The sequence below is a fragment of the Aphelocoma coerulescens genome, chromosome 6 (genome assembly GCF_041296385.1).
Source record: "Aphelocoma coerulescens isolate FSJ_1873_10779 chromosome 6, UR_Acoe_1.0, whole genome shotgun sequence".
Classification (NCBI taxonomy): domain Eukaryota; kingdom Metazoa; phylum Chordata; class Aves; order Passeriformes; family Corvidae; genus Aphelocoma; species Aphelocoma coerulescens.
The window spans coordinates 23512535-23532546 of record NC_091020.1 but is presented as its reverse complement, the minus strand read 5'-3'; the positions used below and the strand labels follow the sequence as shown (position 1 = coordinate 23532546).

At 51.2% G+C, this 20012-nt stretch overlaps 2 protein-coding genes across 4 annotated transcripts; one reads left to right on the top strand and one right to left on the bottom strand.

Moving 5' to 3' along the window:
• Positions 1-1081: 1081 nt before the first annotated feature.
• Positions 1082-12722, bottom strand: POLL (DNA polymerase lambda). Of its 3 annotated transcripts, none has more exons than XM_069019873.1 (9): positions 12509-12722; positions 11224-11367; positions 10657-10954; positions 9879-10044; positions 6991-7314; positions 6323-6496; positions 5292-5420; positions 3145-3313; positions 1082-2834 (listed from the first exon to the last, which is right to left on the bottom strand). In XM_069019873.1, exons 2-9 carry the CDS (start codon positions 11336-11338, stop codon positions 2470-2472), a joined length of 1740 nt encoding a protein of 579 aa, XP_068875974.1. In that variant the 5' UTR covers positions 11339-11367; positions 12509-12722; the 3' UTR covers positions 1082-2469. The 3 variants fall into 3 exon arrangements, with proteins under 3 accessions (XP_068875974.1, XP_068875976.1, XP_068875975.1); XM_069019875.1 differs by having other exon boundaries at positions 10657-10951; XM_069019874.1 differs by lacking the exon at positions 12509-12722 and adding an exon at positions 12297-12379.
• Positions 12723-12753: 31 nt separating this feature from the next.
• On the top strand, positions 12754-20012 carry DPCD (deleted in primary ciliary dyskinesia homolog (mouse)). The gene is made up of 6 exons (XM_069019876.1): positions 12754-12856; positions 13145-13225; positions 13890-14014; positions 14814-14947; positions 18595-18697; positions 19810-20012. The coding sequence occupies exons 1-6, from the start codon at positions 12793-12795 to the stop codon at positions 19912-19914; spliced, it is 612 nt and encodes a 203-aa protein (XP_068875977.1). The 5' UTR covers positions 12754-12792; the 3' UTR covers positions 19915-20012.

The following is a 20012-nucleotide window of genomic DNA, read 5'->3' as shown; positions in this document are numbered from 1 at the left end:
CTGCAGCACCCCTTCAGCACCTGCATGTGAACTGTGGCCCTGGAGGAGGGGTAGACAAAGGAGAAGGAGTAGGGAGCCAGCAATGCCATATTTCCCATGCCATTACTGATGTCTTCAGCACGTGGCCCCACTGAGAGAGGCAGCCCTGGCCCTCCAGAAGCAGCTTGCCCTGGCATCCAGAGCTGGAGGCAAACCTGTGCTCATCAAGGCACAAAACTGAGCAGCTCTGCATTGAGCCCTGCATTCTGCCTCAGCCCAGGCAGAAAAAGGCTCATGGCCTGTCAGACATAAGGCAGCCTCCCCCTCTAACCTTACTGTGGGACAGGACTATCCCCAGCCCTGGACAAGGCCAGATGTGGTGCTGCTCAGACAAAGCTGGCTGACTGTAAGGATGGGGACCCCTTTCCCTGAGGGGTGGTCCCTGGGCTGCACAGCCCTCCTGGGGACAAAGAATTCGCCCTGGACCTGACGGGCCCCTGGTCCGAGGCTGCCTCCCCTCTGCTCCTGGATAACCCAGCTCAGTTCTTGCCGTGCCTGTGCCTCAGCAGCCCCTGTCCTCCAGCTTCTCCATCTCCCTTTCAAGCCAATCATTCCTGCTGCTCATCTCCTGTGCACCCTTGACTTCCAGGATGTTCAGATTCCCCTTGGATAACTAAAACATTTCCATGCTCAGGAGTCTGAGCTGTGATCCAGGCAGAGAACAGGAGACAGAACAGCAGCCAACTCCCACATGCTCTACTGTTTGATGAATATGAAAAAGCTGACAGCAATCCTTTCCTGACTCCACACCTGAAGAAAGAGCTCAAGAATCGCTCCTTTCTCTGGGAACAGCCAATCCCAGCTCAGCCATGTGGCCAGCTGGATGCCAGGACAGAGGATGGTATGGGAGGATGGTGGCCAGCAACTTCCTGCCCTGAGAGCCAGAAGTGCTGGTCCAACAGTGTGACAGTCTCTACTGCATGTTCTCCACCTCCACTGCAACCAGAGAAACGGGCCAGCACAGGAGGAGCTCCTGGTAAGCCACAGGAGAAAGTCCCAACAGCTGCAGTGCAGAGAGCAAAAAGACACAGATACCAAGGGAAAAGAGAGAAGGGATTTATTTATTACACTTCAAATTTCAAAGCACCAAGACAGGCCAAAAGACATTCATTTCCCTCAGGTGTCCCAGCACAAATGCCACTGCTGGGGTCTGGGCCACCCGAGGAAAGCCCCAGCCCTGGTGGTGCCCAGCAGCCACAGGACACCTGGTTTGTGCCTGCCCTAGCAGCAAACACGCAGCTTTGTCATGGTATGTGCAACAGGGCCAGATCCCCCACAAGGGAGCAGGAGCCCCGGGGTCCTGGCACAAGAGATGCCCACCGTGGCACCTCTGCCAGGAGCAACCACTGCAATACCTGTAACAGACAGAGCACTCAACAACTCTGGGAAATTCATCTCCACAATATAAAATAGTCCAGGTTTCCTGAGAAATAAAATTCACTCCCATGGAACAGGTGGGACCAGCCACAGGCACATGCATACACAAACACACACACACTTTCCCTGATCGAAGACCAGATGACTCCATGGCTTCCACACAAAAAAAAAGGAAAAAAGCTTTGCTTTGCCCCAATTAGAACTTAACTATTTCCTTGTGTTTGTCTCCATGACTCCTACAGACAGACACACAGCCCTGCTGGGTTACATTCAGTGCCATTACATTCAAATCCTTCCTGAGCACAGCTCCCCAAGCTGTGAGTTCTGTTCCTCTCCTGCACTGAAAGGAAAGGAGCTCTTGGGCCAGACCAGGGCTCTCAGTAAATCTGGAGGATGCCCAGCACACAAGGCTGGGAGCAAGCAGGCACAGCACCTCAGGTCCCTACATCTATTTCAAGGCTTAGCTGGCACCAGGGAAAGCTGGTGGCAGTCACAACAGCCTGGCCCTGTGCAGTGGGACCCACCAAGGGACACATCAGCTCAGACAGGACACAGCAGCAGCACAGGTTAACCGCTTGTGACTCCTGCAGTAGCAGCTGCCAGCAGTAGTGAGAAGGGGGAAGGCCCATCAGAGAGCCAAGCTAGAAGCTGTTACCTTCATTCACAGCTCAAGACAGAAATTTTGGAGTGTCAGTGCTTAGACACAGAGGAAGATGCATTCCACTTCCCTTCTTCCCAAGCACTGTCAGGGGCTGGATCACAAGGTTCTGCAGCCCAGTCTTCCAAAGCCAGGAAGAGCAGGGCCAGGGTAGCTGATGGGCAGTGAGCCCTTCTGGTAGTTGCACCAAGACAGCACTTCCAGGGTGGTTCCAGCCCACAGCTTCTGCTGAGGAAGCCACAGAGCTCTACCCAGCAGCCAGGCCTCAAGCTTGCAAGGAGCCCCAGTTTGCTGGGATATGTTCCTCAACCTGCAGGCACCAAAGAGCAGCACTGGGGAAGTCAGATCCTTCAAAAACAGCAGCACAGCAGTGAGCCCAGGGTGACAACCAGGCATCACCAGTCTCGTTCCGAGGGCTCCCGGTACGGCAGCCCCAGCTGAATGAAGACATCTCTCTCGGTGGGAGTGGGCAGAGCATGGCCAGACGACACCTTGGCACCCCCAGGGCCTCGCACCACGGCCGAGCTGAGCGCGTGCTCCGACAGGCTCATGCCCTTGGTCTTGGCCAGGGCGCGCATGGAGCGGTTGAAGTGAGCCGAGCCCGTGAAGTAGAGCAGGGCACAGGCGAACTCCTGGTATGGCACCACGATGATGTCGAGGCGGCGGTGACGCTGCGCTGGCCCGGGCAGGCGGCACACACCCAGGTACTTCTTCTGATCACCATTGTCCTCCTGACTCACCAGGTCATCTGTAAGGAAGCCTGGGGAGAGAGAACAGGCCAAGAGGAGCTGAGTTGTAGAGACTGACACCTCCATGCTGAACTCCCCACTGCCCAGAGAGCAGCAGAGATGTCTCATAACGTGCTGTGGGACCCCAGGGATAATGTGCTGAGCTGCAGCACTATTCCCTCCTTAACACTACAGCTGAGCCAGGTCCAGGGGCAGTAACTGAAAGGACTAACATGATGTCCCATCCTTGGGAAAAGTGATCACCTCTCCGTCAATGAATGCCATCCACCTCAGTGCCTCCTCACCTTGGCCATTCTAAGAGCAGCTTCCCCACCCTCTTACCGCTCCTGCGGAGGCTGTCGAGCAGCTTGTTGAACACCCCACGGTGAGACTGCCCATCCGGGTGAGTGACCAGCACATCCACATCTCCACAGGTGGCCTTTCCCCGACGGTAGGAGCCACAGGCCACACACACGAGGCCAGGCTTCAGGGCCAGGGCAGCTTGTCTGACCTTCAAGAAAGAGGGATGAGGAGTCAGGCACCAGCCTCGCCATGCCCTTTCCATAACGGCAGCAAAGGATCTTGTGCGTGCCTTGAGACCTGTCCTGCATCTCCAGAATCTCCATACACTTGACAGGCATGGCACACTGCCCCACCAAGAAGGCTGGCCTGCTGTCAGGGAAGGAGTGAGCCAGGGTGGCCTCCACCCCGTCCTGCTAACACCCAGCAGAATGCCACACTATCCAGTGATTGACCATCACCTTGTGGGAGCACTGGATTGGGACAAGCAGGAAGATGCAGCACTGCTAAAGGGGCAAAGTACTGCAAAGCTTTCAGAGCCTTCAATTTCTGAGACAGCAAGAGGTAAGAGGTTTTTCAGCTGCCCTACAGGCACAAGGCTTGCCAGCTCTGCCCACAAAGAGAGTAAGTTCAACAGGTGATAGTCACAGGTCCTGTTTCAAAAGCAGGGATGGGCTCATGAAGTGTCCCCAGCAGGACCCTATACAGCAGAAAATCTGTGAGTACCCCTTGGAGTTCATTTCTGCTGAGACCTCTGCCTCTGCAGGAGAGCTAGGCTTCCTGACCCAGAGAAAGCACAATTATCTCAGCATTTTATGTTTGGATGCCAACATGCTGTTGCCAGCAATCAAACACATAATCAGAACTTCCCCTATTACAGTCTTCTCCAGGCTGGACCCCAGCTCCTGTTTTGTGCAGACAGTGCTAACTCTGATGGCTTCATTCATTACATGTTTAAGAAAGGCTCCCAAGTCCCTGGACAGGCCTAAAGTATTCTTGGTCTGATTGTGCCAATCACCCTGCTGGCAGCAAATAATAAGGGGCTCAGCAATTCCCAGTGATGAGGCCATCACAGAGGCTGGGGTTCGGCAAGGCAGTGTCTGTGCCCACAGCCCCTTGTCACTCTTGGGGATCATCCTTCATTAGCAAGAGATAAACCCATTAACCTTTGCCCCAAAGGTGCTCCAAGAAGCCACAAGCCTTTCTCATGCGGAGCAAGCCCTCCTCTGGTGTTCTTGCCCCCCTTCTGGCTTTAAATGAAGATTTCTAGAAAACTCCCAGCCCCACCTAAGAGCCTAAAAGCTCCTCAGATCTCACTGTGACAGGCAGCACAGACAGTGACTAATCCCTCATTCTCTCTCCTGGGCCTGGATCAGAGGGGTGGGTGTGTGTATGGAGGGGAGCACAGTAATCCCATCAAGATAACAATAGACCCACTCCCAAGAGCCAGCTCCTCAGCCCAGCCTGCCTGGGAAAGGGACCACTCACCACCAAAATGGCTAATCCGGCACACAGGACTGACACCCCAGCAGGAGCCTGGCAGGAGGGTATTCTTCGTGGCCAGGCCCTGTGGCCGAGTGACAGGGTCACACTGGCTGCTGCTTCCATGGTGACTGGAGAGCACAGGGGTAGCAATGACAGTGTGCTCCCCAGGCTCTCTGCTCACATTAGGGTACACTGGCTTAGCACCCCATAGTCATGAAGTGCCAAGGGATCCTAGAGCAGCACTCATTTGCAGCCTGGATCCCCTTTGCTTCCAGCAAGGATATCCACCCTCTGTCCTCTGACTGACAACTGGATCACGGGGTGCTCACAGCTTCTTCTGGAGAAGCAGCACCAGGGAGACCTGAGCTGAAAGCAGCCATTCCAGACATGATGAGAGGCAGGAAAGCAGAGCTGGGAACCTTCTTATCCCACCATGCCACACGCAGCCTTTTTCAAAGCAGTGTGTACAACTGAGCCCCGTGAAGTATCCTCCTCCTTGCCAGGCACTCACACTGAACTTTCTTATGGGCCAAACTAGGTGCCTTGTGTGCCCATGCCCAGAAAAGGTCCCCCAAGCACTGACCCCACTCAAAGGAGAGGCTGAAGAGCTCAGCTGTAACACAAGGGCCATTTTCACAGCGTGTACCTTCCTGTCATGTCCCAGCAGGTACTGCACTCTGAGGGCCTGGGGCCAAGCTACTCACGGTCTGCTCTATTTCTGCAGCTTCCTCCCGAGGCATGCGCTCCAGGAAATCCGTGTAGTGCTTCAGCCCCACAGCCTGCTGGCTGGTCAGAGTGGCCTTGGTGCGGATGTCATCCAGTGTCCGGAAACCCTAGTGCAGACCATGTGCTGATATTCAGACACCTACCAAGACTTTGCTCTTCACATACTTTCCACCAAAATTTGGGGAGATTGTATTTAGCCTGTCTCAAGTTCAGGCCAAGTCACAGCTTCTGAGATCACATGTAGAGAACACTTTAGGGCCTGGTTTCTAAAAGAAGAGATTTAGGCAATCCTACTACCCATTCACGTCTCTAATCTCCACCCCTTCTCTGACAGAAGGCTACTGCTCCTAAGGCATGGTGTCCCTACAGCCTGAAGGAAAACACATACTGCAAGTAAAGGAACACATACAATATCCCAATGAGGGAAAGCCAACAGCATGAACACAACCATATTTTTAAGACAATCAAGAATCCAGTCACAAACCAAACACTACAGGAAACCAGGCTTCATTAGCTCGTACTCAGGAGACAAACTGCTTTTAAAGAAGGAACCCATCCAGTGTGCTGGGCTGCTCCTATTGGCACAATTATTTCAACCTCACTTTTACAACTTCCAGACAAGATGGATGGCTGCTCTGACAGCTACAGGCCAACAGCCAGCAAGTGCATCAGGAGCTTTCATGGGCAAGATGCCCTGATTCAAGCCTGGCTCTTAGCAATGTCATTGCCATGACTAGTGTGACATGAGCTCCAAGGAGTGATGCTAGAGCAGAGGCAGCATGTCTCCCACTCCTCCTCTCCACATCTTTGTCTTCTACCCATCCCACCACAACTAAAATCTCAGTTGGGTGCTGAGATACAATGGGACCCAGCCTCATAGTTCCTCCCAAAAAAACAGACTTAAATCTTACCTGTAGATATTGGCAATTTAAAACTATTTGTGAAAGTAATTCTACACTCAGCAGTGGTCTTCAAATCATAACCTGAAAGCCTTGTATGTTGAACTTACCTGCTGGTACCACATCTGAGCTGTCTTGACCCCTGCTCCCCAGATGTTGGAAAATAACTCCAGCACAGGCACTCTCTCACTGATGTGATCCAGCTTGCGCAGGTGCCCACTCTCCAAGATCTCCAGGATCTTCTCTGCCATCCGCTTCCCAATCCCAGGGATTTTACAGGCTTCCTAGAAAGAAACCAGAGCTGCTACTGGAAAAGCAAAGACAAGCTGGGGAGCTGCTACTGACTCACACCCTCGTTAGTCAATTGATGAGTAAAGGGTAAGTGGCAGGACTAGTTCTGCCTGACAGCCTCCTCTCTAGCCCAAACTTACCTTGGTTGATCAATTCAAGTGGAAAAGGACAAGCCTGCAGAGTGGGACTGAAACATGAACACACTGCTGGACTGCCACAGTCCATAAAACTCCAGTTAGTTTTATGTGTTATCTCTATTGGTGGCCAGTTGCTGTTGATGAAGAGGAAGGTGAAAATGTCCCTGCATTGTGTCCAAGGAAGGCATTTATCTTGTGAGTGTTCAGATCTGGCCCTAAAATGCTCAGATTCCATTTTTCTGCTGTTCTGAAAACACTGTGTGTGGTCAATAAATCCCAACTAGCACTTGCTATAGAACTTCCATCGAAGGTCTATCTCCCTGCTCCACCCCCCTGGGGAGGTGTTTTACCTGGTAGGAGGTGACTGGTTTGTGGTAGCTCTTGAGTGCGTTGATTGCTTTGGAGTAGCCCAGAGCTCTCCACTTGTCTCCCTGGACAGAGTAAGCCTTTGCCAGCACTTCCAGCTTCTCTGTGATGCATTGGTTGTGATTTTCCTTCTTGGTGTTGGAAGACTGGGCACAAACCCACTTGCTGGGAGGCTGGGCCACTGTGTAAGAGCTGTCACTGATCTCCTCTGATGATTTCACAGGGTAGCGGCCAGAAATCAATGCTTCCAGATCTCCCTGGGTGACACCAGCATCTTCTCCTTCACTGTCTTCATCATCAGAGTATTTCTTTACAGAGAGATCAGAAAGCAGCCATGTGAGAGTAAGTGCATGCCTCATATGTCCCCCTGGCACAGGCTATTTCTGAGACTAGGAAGCCAGAGCACTGACCACCCTCCCTTCTGGGCATACCATGCTCCAGCTGCCACCTCTAGAAGTGACTGCATCAAGCTACACATGCACATCTCACACTGCACAGGAGACTATACTGCTGTCCACCTGTGATTCAAGCACACAGCCCCTCCTACAGCCAAGTCCCTGAGACCCAACTGAGGTTAAGACACTGAGTAAGTGAGCAACTGCTGCCAGCAGCAAGGTATGACAATGCCAAAATCCCTGGCTGGCAGAGATCCTGACTCCCTTACTCCCACTGGGAAACCTTTAGCCCGTCTGGTGGCAGCACAGGCACATCTCTCACATTCAGACTCAGCAACTTCTACCCCATGATGCAGATGACTGGTGATAGGCACTGAACTTTGTTTTCAGTTTACAGGCACAAAATCTTAACAGAGTAGTAAATTAAAACCCTCTCATTTTCCCCATGGCTATCTGCAAGAGAAAAGGGGGAGGAAGGAATGACACAAAGGACTCCACATTCCTCAGTGACAGAAGAAAGAACCAATGTATGCATTTGCTGATACCCTCAGCATTAGGATGCCTCTGTGTAGACTTAAGAAACAATGAGCCTTGGCTTCAGGTAATGAACAAAAGGGGATAGAAGTGGAAAGCCGCACAGAGGCTTTGTAGACTGCTTTGCTCACTGGGGTCCCCATCTCCCCTGATGTATAAACACAGGGGTCTATGAAGATCCAACAGTTTCCATGTCATGGAAGTAACTCTGAGCGGTGCAGGATTGTTTGGGATCGGTCCAGCAATTACATGCAGCACACCATGTCCTCTTATGAGTTTCTGCAGAGTGTCAGCCTAGTCAGAGCCACATCCTTACAACCTCTGGTTCTGCTGGCTGAGGAGGTAGGAGGTCTGGAGACACAATTCCTGCAAGATACAGAGCTGAAGTCTTTCAGCAAAATAGACAGGATGTGTTTTGCAGTCTTGTTTTATAACTCTGAAGACTGGGTCAGACTGAGGATTTGACAGACTATATCAGTTTGTCTTGAAATGCAACTCCCTTAAGATGCTGTTCTCTCTAAGGGCAGCAAAGCCTCAGAGTGCTCAGGTAAGTCAGTAAGCCCCTTAAAAGCATTTAAGGACACGTTATCCAATCACAATGCAAAGAACTCTGCAGCTGGAGCTGGAAGCAATTCCCATCCTCTTGGCCAGCAGTGTCACAGAGGTGAAACAGCCCTTAAATCCCTGACTCTACGCTTTGTCAGCAAAGCTGATGGACTCTTTACAACCACATGTGCAAAACCAACTGGTAGCAATTGGCTACTTGAGAGGGAGACAGGCAGCCTGGGGTTCACAGAGAGTAACAGGCACTGCTTGAGGCTGCCTTGCAGAGACTGCATCTGAATGCCAGTCAGAAAGTGATTGCTACAGTCTGACTGGTAACAGGATTTCCTCAAAGGAGTTTACATCCAAAGGCAGAACTCCCCCATCAGTCCGTGTTTAGTATGAAACACTGGCACACTCATAATTTCCTAAAGAAAAAACATCCACCCAAGCTAGAAAAGACTCTGTGCTTAAAAAACAGAAGCTACCTCTAAGCTAAGTTTCAGCTTTACTGTTGTAGCTGGGTGTCAAGTAGCTGTCTTTAAAGTCTCAAGGTACCCAACTCCTCCCGAAGTCACACAGTCTGTGCTTGGGACAAGGGATTTTACTGAAATGTCTACAAATGTGGCTTTTGTGCCCTCAGTGAGCTGCCTGGTAAAGAGTAATTGCAGGGTTTTCTGCAACAAAAATTTGGACTGTGTTGCAAAGCAGATGCCAGCAATACAAGGGAGCTGCTGGGGATGTTTGAGGTAACCTTGCTACAGATAGATTTGAATGACACCAATGCCCAAGAAGAACTCAGCAAACTTGAGCAAAAATACAGAGAAAGGAAGGAAAGCTAACAGCAGGCCAGAGAAGCTGACTCACTGCAGAGGCCACTAATAACCCAACACAGATATTTTAAGAACACCTCCACAATCCTTCTGGTAGCAACCTGATCCACTGTACAAACATGGGTCTGAACAGGGTGTTTGCCAAGGAGTGAAGAACTGGTCCGTATGGCTAAGGCAGGAATATGAGATGAAATATCAGAGACAGCTTCCTGAAAGGGAGATATTCTCAGACAGGGAATATTCCTCAAAGGACATAAGTGAATATCACCATAGTGAGCCTTGGCCTGATCAGAGCACCAGGCCTGCTTCCGCTGGAAATGTTCTGATGGGAACAGCAATTTAAGGGGCATTGTTTTTATTCTGAACATCTAAAAAGGACAAAGAGAAGCAGTAACCATGTCCACAGCCTGAGTCTAGCCACACAACTCACTGAAACATCCAAACACCTTCCCCTTGCTGAGAAAATCTCACATTGTATCCCTGCAGGGATCAGGGATGCTCTTTGCCAGGAAAAGCAGCATGCAGGATCTGTTCACAAGGAGATGGATCTGTGCAGGAAAGCCTCACCTCAGCCAGTTGCTGCTGTCCAAGGGTGCCCAAGCCTCGCTGTGAGGAATGTTCCACCTGTGATTCAGTATTTGGTTTCACTGCTCCCGTCTCTGCTGGGGGCTGGATTTTTACTCTGTCCAGGATCTGCTGCTGTTCTTTCTGGAACTCTCCCTCCTCCAGGTACCTGCCATGGATTGGATGTCTTAGTACAGGGGAAGGAGGACTTCCCAGCCCCCAGAAGTCTGACCAAGAAATCCTTCTGCATGTTTTGGACTGGACCAAACAACCCATATGAATTGTACTCTCTCAGATCACAGATTAATTACTCTGGTTTTAGCTCAACTCCCCAGTTACCATCTACCTTGCTGACCTGCAGCTTCCACTCCTACCTACCTCATTCTTAGGCTCTCTCTCCAAAACTTTGCCAAAACATTTTGCTCCTAACCTGTGCCTGCTGCTCCATTCCTTATTTCCTCTTGTGCCTAGTTGCCAATTCTCTACCTTTCATCTGCAATAAGTAAGAAACAGTATTTAGACCTCAGCATTTTTAAGAGACATCTTGTTATCACTGATGGATCAGGAAGATGTGTCTTTAGTGCCTGTAGCAAGTGAAAGGACTTATGGTAATATGCCTGGGCCCTATTACATGTTTTGCTACCCCACAGAACTTTGAGTCATGCTCACAGGAGCTGCAAGGAGATACAGTCCAAGATTTTGAGCAGAGGTCAGATTTTAGTGCTGTGCAGTTTAGGACAGAAGAACTGGAGGGAGGGATGGCAGTGTAGCATTTGCATACCTGGGAGGCATAAAGACACCATAGCCAGCAGTACTCAGCAGCTTCTGGTCTCTAATGCAAGCACTCAGCCAGGATGCCTTCACCAGCTGCAGCCCCGGGCGCAGCTTGGTTAACTTGAGGAGCCGAAAGGCGCGATCGCAGTCCATGTCCTCAGCCACAATGACGTGTGTCACCTCCAAGGAGAGCTGGCTGTGTACGACACCCCCGTTCTGGACAATCTGCCTGTGGAAGATCTCGGCCCTGGCCTGGCCAATGCCGGCTTGCAACACGTAGGCGATGACTGGTTTCAGCCACTCTGCTGAGGAAAGCACAGGGGCAGGGACACAGTGACAAGGGAAAGTGCCCCAGACCAGCAGGGCTACTACATCTCTCACACAGGACTTGATGGCAACAGCCCTGGCAGGCAGTCTTTGGGAGTGGCTCCCGCTGGACACACCAAAGCAAGCTGGACATGACCTCTACAGGAAAACACACTGAGGGCCAGAAAAAGCCTTTGGGGAACAGCACTTGCAGTTAACAAGCTGGGTGTAAGTATTATATCCCACATCATAGGGACACAGGACTTACCCTCAGGTATCTCTGTTCCTTCCTCCTTTGGGATCTTTGGAGGGATGCTTTTCCCCGAGTCATCCCTCACCTTCTTCCTCTTGGGAAAGGCTTTGACAATCCCTCGTGGCTCCATAGGCCCGGTGGGAAGGTTAGCAGCAATTGCTAAATACAAATGAGAAAGAACAAGGTTGCTTAGATCTTACCCAATTACAACTCAAGATTCACTCTTGCTGCTCACTGTCTTTGTTGTCCTGAAGTTCTTTTTTTTTGTTGTTGCCTTCCAAAAATGCTCAACCTGAGGGAGGCACCCGAAATCAAGGATTGCAGCCCACAAGGTCAGAAAAACCAAATTCAGAAAGTTGCTTAAGTCAACCCTGCCTGAATGTCCTAGAAACCTCTACAGCTGAGTTCTTACAATGGAAAGCATTCAACTACTTTAACGTTTTAGAGCTCCTATCTGCTCAGCCAAAAGAAGCAACTTTATTTCCCGGGTATTTCTTAAGCACATTCCCAAGAGACCTCTTGTTCCAGGGCTGAAATCCAGTCACCTATTGAGATAAAACAGCTGATTCGCACCAAGTGCTTCACACAGCCATAAGAGGAAAACTCCCAACTTGGCTTCATCTGGATACAGCAAATTACTAAAGACTAACTAGCCGAGTTCAATATGGGTACAACTGCAGCTTTACCATTACAAGCCTTGCAAAAACAAACTATGGAGCTTGAACTACCAGGATACAAGGAAGCTCAGTTTTCTGTAGCCCAGTTTCCTGAATCACTGTATATGCCAACAGCCCCTTCCATGTGGCTACAGCGTTGAGTCAACACCAGCTTGGCTTCCTCTCTGTACAGCACTCTGGGTTTCGCGTAGAGGTTTCTCACACACAGTCCAACACAAACCTATCCTTCCAAACCTGGAAAGGCTGAAAATGGTCCCACCTGGCCATGGCTTCCTGCTATGGTCACCTTCTCATCTGAGCGTTAAACATAACCCTCTGAAGACCAACCCAGAGCTCGATCAAGTCCTTGCTTCTGCGAGGAAGAGCTCAGCTCCAGGGGAACAGAAACCCTGCTACGTTTCTAAAACTCACCTTCGCTGAAACGTTTCAGTTTTCCGGTCGTTTTGACCAAAAAGAGCCCTATGGAAACAGTAATCCTTTCTATTACATAAAGGAAAAGCCCAGACCAAAAGCCTGCCAAGGTTCTGGGTGCCCAAGTACGTTCCAGGGCTCGGAAGCGTGTTTCTGCAGGCTGTATTTTAACTCCTCTAAAGCACAACCCACGCGCCGGGTACCAAACCTGCCTTGCCAGCCTCCTCAGGCCGTGAAGGTTTCAAGGCCACCAACCCGGGGCTGGCAGCACCCCCAACCTCGGGGGCAAGAACGACACCCCAGACCTCGCGGCTGTGCCCGGGCGAGCCGAGGGCAGGCGGGAGCCGGGGGGGCGCAGCCGGAGAGCGGAAGGGCCCCGAAGGAGAGCGGGGCCGCGGCCGCGGCCGGGCAGGGCCGCGCTCAGCTCGGCCGGGCCGGAAGCGCTTCCGGGGGCCGGCGGAAGTTTCCGCGTTGCCGCGGCGACGGCGCGGCCGCCATGGCGGTGCCGAGCTGGCTGGAGCGGCTGCGGGCGGCCCGCAAGACGGCGCTGGTGCAGGACGGTAACCGCGGGGCGAGGGTCGGGAAGGCCCCCGCCTGCCCCCGCCGCGGGGTCTGGGGTGGTCCTGCAGAGAGCGGGCACGGAGGGGAGCGCTCCCGGGCACAGCCCCGCGCCCCGGGCCAGGGAAGGACACAAGGCCATCAACGCGAGTATACGGGCCAGTGCCTCGTCCCCCCAGGCAGTGGGACGGGGTCCTGGACAATGGGATAGGGCCCCAGACAGTGGAACAGAGCCCTGCACCCAGAGGTAGCTGTATCCCGTTTCCTCTCACCATCTGTCTTGCCTCTAGGGAAGCGGAAGATCCACTACTTGTTCGAGGATGGGAAGGAGATGGCCGAAGAGTACGACATTAAGACTGGCCAGTTAATGAGTAAGTGGTGCTCTCAGGTGGCCCCCAGCAGACGTGGGTCAGGGCAGAACTGCAGGGCAGTGGGTCTATACCTTCAGGGCTGGGGTGTTGAGAGGGACCAGCTGGTCAGGAACAAATCATCCCTGACTATTTTGGAAGACAGGCATGTCTGTAGCAGAATTTTGTAGGGTCAGAAGTAGGGTTCAGCTTGCAGCCAGGGTTCTCTGACCTCCATGGCATAGCAGACCTTGCGTTAGCCCAGGATCTCCCCCAAACATCCCATCTGTCACAACAGACTTCAATGGACTACATGGGATTGTCATCATAGTTGCCAGGCACCAAGTCTGTACCACATGAAGGGCTGAAATATGCTTTTTGGTGGCTTCTACTACCGCAGACAAGGTGTTGATTATGGCTCTTGTCCAAAACCACATCAGCTACAGCACAGCACCTGTTGCAACCCCACCATGGCTTCAGTACCAAGTAGCAAAAAAGAGAGGCATTCAGTACAGAGTTTCTGACCTAGGAATAGGCCAACTAGCAGATCAGCTCACACCAAAGTGGAAATTACTGGAATTAAGATACATATATTCATATCATCTCAGTGTGCTGGGAAGCTTTGGCAGTCAGTTCCTGGAGTTCTTATAGAGCAGAAGAATGAAAAGCCTTCTTCTCTCTTTTCCAGGTAGAAAATGGCGAGAGAAGAACACCCTAGGGGGCACTGGCAAGTGGCAGGTGGAAGTGGGAGAGCCGACCTCGCCGCTTCTGGGAGCACTGGAGTCAGAGCTTATAACAGAGAGCAGCTCAAATGTATGTAAGGGTCTGCGGGTACCACTGCACCTAAAACTACCTTGTCTTGTGCTTACAGCAGTAGTTGGTAGAGAGCAGATCACCAAGAGACAGCCTTAATGCAACCCAGCGCTCTGCTACAAATCACCCCAAAACTGCAGGGCTGAGTAGAAAGAAGGCACAGGCTCAGGTTCTTTGGGGGTCTTCAAGAGATTTGTAGTTTCCTTAAGTAAAGGAACTGTACTGCTGTGTTGGCCAACTACTATCCTGGCTTGAAAGAGCAGGCTGGCAGGAGGGGCAGTGCCAGGACAAGTCAGGGGATAGAAAACAGAGGTGATAGCAATGAAAGGCATAGGCAGTGCATAGCACACTGCTCCCTAATAAAACACAGCCTGTTTCATCTTCACATCCCTCTAGCTTAGGGGGCAGATGTTTTAGTCTCTCACCATCTTTTGTACCAACCTGAAACACAAGCACAGCTCTGCACCAAAAATTGGGGCAGAGCTAGGACTGAACCTAGCAGGTTCCTAGAGCAAGCAGAGCTCAGTATTTGGTTGCCTGTGAGGAAGAGGCCCCAGTAACCCTGTACTGCAAGGCTTCTTCACTCTTTCAGCCTCCTGCAAGCAGTGCTGTGGGCAAAGGCAGACCAGTCCTAGCTGTAGGAAGGTGATGCTCAGGCAGCTTCTTGAGTTACTCCCTAATGCTCCAGTGTGAAAGAACAGCTACTCCCATGCAGAGTCTCACAAGGTAGTACAGGAAGGAGACAGGGAGGAGAGGAGACAGCTGGAGGGGCCTTGCTAAAGGTACTTGTTTGCTGTAGCCTGTCTTCATGAGGAAGGATACCCTGAGCAGCTTCCAGTGGCGGATCCGTAACCTTCCCTACCCCAAGGAGGTCTACAGTGTCTCCGTGGAGGAGGAGCAGCGCTGCTGTGTCATCCGGACCACCAACAAGAAGTCAGTAAGGACAGCACTGCCAGTGCTGACAGTCCCTTGGGGTGGGCTGGCACAGAGGACAGGCTAGTGATTGCACAGGGGGCTGCCTCCCCTTCTAGTGTGCAAGGGCTGAGGGGCCCCACCTTGCAGCACATGTTTCCTGCTGCCCGATTTCCATTCCCAGCTGCCTCAGACACCTTTACAGGAGGGCTTCTCATCTTGGCTCCAGTAGGGTGGTGCTTGCTCTGTTCTTGCCCTGTTAGGTGTCACTTCCTTAGAAAAATAAAGAGTCTTGCAGACCTCTTGAAGCTAGAACATTCCATCGTCTCCCTCTGATTTAGTCACTGCATCTCAGAATGCTGCAGGATTCAACATGAACAGCAAAATTGTGGGCACCCAGACAGACAGATCTCCCTGCATAAACACGTCCTATAGTCACAATGCCAGTGATATCATCTGGAGGTAGCAAACAAAATAGACAGACTGAATCTGGAAAGGAAGCACCACAGTGTTCCGCCAAAAGAGATTTGAGATTGGAAGAAAAAAAATGGAAAATGCTTTTAAAGCTACATCTTGTAGTGTGTCAGTAGATGGCATCTCACATGGAATGAAACACAACGTCTCCCAAAGCATCTACAACCTCAGATAAGCCAAGATGAGCTGTAGTGTTGGGAAGTCAGTGCACGGAGTGAGCCTTGGGAGCACAAGGGAAGCTGGTGGAAGTGGCTGTAGGTGGTGCTGTCGGCACAGAACTGCGGCCCCTCGGCTGCCGAGGGCTTCGCGACGCGGTACCCGCAGTCTCGCGGCAAAGGGCTGCTGGAGATCTGCACATCAGCACACCTGGGGGCTCAAAACCAGAAGGCTGGAAAGAGGGAAGTTACCCCATAGAAAACAGCAAGCAATTACAGCTCTTATACAGAAATGTTGGCCTGAATGCACACAGAGGGATTCACAGAACAGTGGTGCTTTAGTAGGGAGACCTAGGTAGCAAATGATAATGATATTCCTACTGGCCACACATGGGTACGCATGGAACTAGGACAGGAATGGAGGACTTGATCCTAAATCCAACCACATACTGTCACGGACAGGCTTACCTACTCCAGTCCTACTGGGACAGTGGTGTGTATGTGGGAAGTTCCTTGCCTGTGTATGTGGGAACCTCCTGCGTAGGTGCTGTAAGGCTATAGTGTAGCACTGAGGCTTTACCTACCCCCTACCTGATTTCAGGCTTTTTTGTACCGCTCTCAGAAGAGTCCTCCATGAGCAGCTGACATTTATTCTCTCAGACTAGTGTCAGAGGACCCAACAGCAACTCATGGCCTGTGTCTGACAGTTAAGGACTTTTCGAATTAAAGCTGAAAGCCACCTCACTGGGGACAAGAATGACGTTGCTGTCAGTAGGGAGCAGGGACAGACTCCAGCACTAGCACACTTAGTACAGGCTCCAGGATATCTTAGATCATTTCTCCTGGGTCTTGGCCAGGGCAAGGCACCACTCAGCAGCTAATTCCAAGATAGCAACAACAGCATGGAATCCACAGAGAGTGTGCACATCACTACGGGAGAGAAAGGAAGCCTCGGAGCCTCTCCAACCCTTGGAAGTCAGCCACGCTGCTTCTGAGCAACAGAGCTGTCCTGACCGCCAGCCAGAGGCACAAGTAACAGGATGGGCTGCCAAGTCACTACTGAGTAGTTCAGCTCTAAATTCTCAGCATACCAGTAGCAGTTTTCCCTACGGGCTGACAAAAAGTGGGTTTCCAGTAGGAAAATAACAGAGGTGATTTCACATACATACTGTGGATGTCGGCCAGGACTTGGGCTCAGAGTGTAATACTGCCCTTGGCCATGGGGTGAGAGGCGAGGGTAGAGAATCGGCCTGCATCGGCTGGGATAACCACCCATCAGCTACCTCCCCAGCTCAGACAGGAGCTCTTCACTTCCTCCAGTCACTCCGTTCCCTCTGGCCACGGCAAGAGCTGCTCAAGTGGGATTTGCTTAAAACCTCTTGCTGTAAAATAAATCCATTAAACTGAACTCTAAAAACAAACCTAGAAAGCCACCTCCCCAAACGCCAAACCTGATTCAATTATTGTAGTGAGAGGCAGTGGTAATGTTAGGAGGAGGAGGGGGTGGCAAGGCAGATCTGGTTTCCTTTGATCTTGTCACAGATTTTAGTTTGAGGCCAGCCAAAGCCATTCTTCTCCCCTTCTCCTTAGTCCTGGGGCAGCAGAATGCTGCTGTTTCATTGATGACTCCCAAGGCCCTTTGAAACAGTGGTTTTTTTCTGTGTACTGCTTTTTTTTTTGTCTAATCGGTAAGAAGTTAACACTTCCTTAACATGTCTTTGTGTTCATCTAATCTCTGCTGTTTAACCTTTGACATCTCCCTTATTATCCATGTCTGCCACCTTTTCCAAATACCGACAGCAGTGACAACACAGAACGGTTTGAGCCCTGCGGTAACAAGCCGTGTACATTCCTCCCACTGCACCAGGAGAGCCATTTGCCCTTTGTAGCTGTTTTCACCGTGACTTGGAAAATAAACTGCAATTTGGGCAGAGGTAGCCAGAGAGGCCAAGCCTCACACACAGCCAGCTGAATCAAGAACCACCCCTCATGGCATGGTAGCAGCCACTGCCTGTTCCCGCTCTGCTCCAGGCACCTCAGTACCAGCTACAGGCCAATTCCTTGAAGAGGATTGCCCACAACAGTGCTGGAACAGACTAAGAATCCAGCCATGCCTCTGGGTGGGCACAGGACCACCAGCCAGTGTATTTGATGCAGCCCCAGAGAGAAGCAGTAGATGCAGGGCAAGCCATGCCACACACAGAAGATCTCAGGCAAGCATAGACACAGATCTACAGGGTTCTGGGTCCAAAGTCTTAGGAAATCTCTTAGCTGGCAAAACCTCTCTGTCCTCTGCTTGGATGTGAGAGGTTATTGGAAGACAGGGATAGAACCCAGGGAAGGAACAACTAGGAGAGCTGTAAGTGCAGAGGAGCACCTCAGCCACCATGGGAGCTGCATGGAGATGCTGCAGAGCAGAGGCTCAGGTGATTGTGGGCAGTTACACCTGGAGATCTGTGCCCAGGGGTATGCCTGAGTACCACCATGCCACCAAAGCAAGAAGTTACCTACGAAGTAAAGCAAGAAGTTAAAAAGAGGGGTTTAGGAAGGATTGCAACACAAAATGGTGCATCACTGAGGAAATAAGTCATTTGCTGAGGAAAGTAAGTCATATGGCACAAGAGCTTTGACAGCTATTTTGACAAAAGCCAAAGGAAGCTGCTACTTAGAGGGAATGAGAGGCCATGAGCAGGGAAAAAGACAAGGTAGGGCTTGTAAAAGCCCTTGGTAGGGCTGAGTAGTCTAACCATAATCTGGCACTACACATGAGGGCAAGCTGGAGGACCAAGCCTGCTGTCACACACCAAAGCTCTTCAGGACTTTGCCAGTTCTGATTTCCAGTTTGGAGGTTGTTTCTAGTGTTCCTGCTAACCTGGGGGCACTGGCAGTCACACAACATGGCAGAAGGGCCTCCTGCCAACCCTGAAAGGTCTATTGTCCTCATTTACACCTTGTAGAACAGCAGTCTGTGTCTCAGCACTGCTAGTGGGGGAATAGAAACCCCACCTTCCTTATTTCTGTCTCCTCTCTCATTTGTAGGTACTATAAAAAGTTCTCTATTCCTGATCTGGACCGATACCACCTTCCCTTGGATGCAGCTGCCCTGAGCTTCACCCATGCCAACAACACCCTGATCATCACGGTGAGGCTTTAGCCAAGCAGAACAGCACTTTGCCCTTCTCTTTATGTCCACAAAGAAGCTAAAATTCTTGCATGTGGGGAAATAAGGCTGAGCAGGGAGATCTGCTGAGGGTCACCCATGCGGCCCCTTCTCTGTCACACAGTCGGTGGGAGTTTCAGATTACACTGGGCATGCTGACACTAGCCAAGAGATCCCAGGCGGCAGGAGGGGCCCTGCCTGCTGCTCAAGGTGACATGCAGGTGGAAGAATGTCATGCCCTATTTTCAATGTATTCCCTCCATCAGCCTGAGCAACCCTCCACTCTCAGTGACACTAAGTTTCGCTTGTCTCAGAGCATAAGAGTCCAAGGACTGCTGCACTTTGAGGTCTTGCAGTCTTAAAAAAGAATAATAAAAAAATAATCACCTGCTTCTTTGTGTCAGAGAGGGAACACTTCCACACGTGGTGGAAGCAAGAGACTAGCAACATGGGCACACACTTCTTGTTGCAAGGAGCAGACAGATGCTTTTGTGCAACAGGTGCTTGTCCTATCCAGTGCAGAAGTCAGCTACACAGAGGGCACACCCTCCATGGGAAACCTGGCAGCAGAGCTGGGCTGCATATGCAGAGGAAACAGGCCAAGAGGAGCACCCTGAGTCCTCCTGAGCTTCTGTTTGCTACTGGCCAAACCTTGGAAAAAGCACCTGCATCCACTGCTAAGCTGCAGCTGGGTGAGGGGCCTCTGAGGGGAAGACAGAGGAACTGCAACTCTTGTCTTTGCATAAAAAAAGAAAATCATATTTTATATATAAAAAAACCACTTGCGAGCATACAGTCAGCACAGCAAGGATCTGCTTGCCAGGATATTCCAGAGGGGTTGGTGGGGGTTAGGATTCCACATCTAACTGGAAAGTTTTACTTGTACTGTAAAAGATACTCCAGAACTTGGCAAATGTGTCTAGCTTGATGGCACAACTTCTCTAAATGGGCTTCAGAAGCAGCTGGTAATGGCAAAGCCTCCCTTGGCAGGAGGGCCCCTGCTGGGCTGACAGCAACAGGTCCCAGTTGGTTTGCTTGGAGCAGAGCTGAACAGGAGTTCAGGAGTGCTAAGGGCATTTCTCTCTGTCCTACAGTACCAGAAGCCGAAGGAGATCCTGGCTGCAGAAGAGCAGCTGCAGAAGGAGCTGAAGAAGATAAAGGCAGCTAACAGTGGAGATGGAGACTGTACAACCCAGTAGGCAGTCGCTGCTAAGGGGTTGAGGTGAGGGGCAGCTCTCTGGCACAGCTTCATGGTGTTTATTTTGCCTTATCTAATAAAAATGAGTTCTGTTGTTAA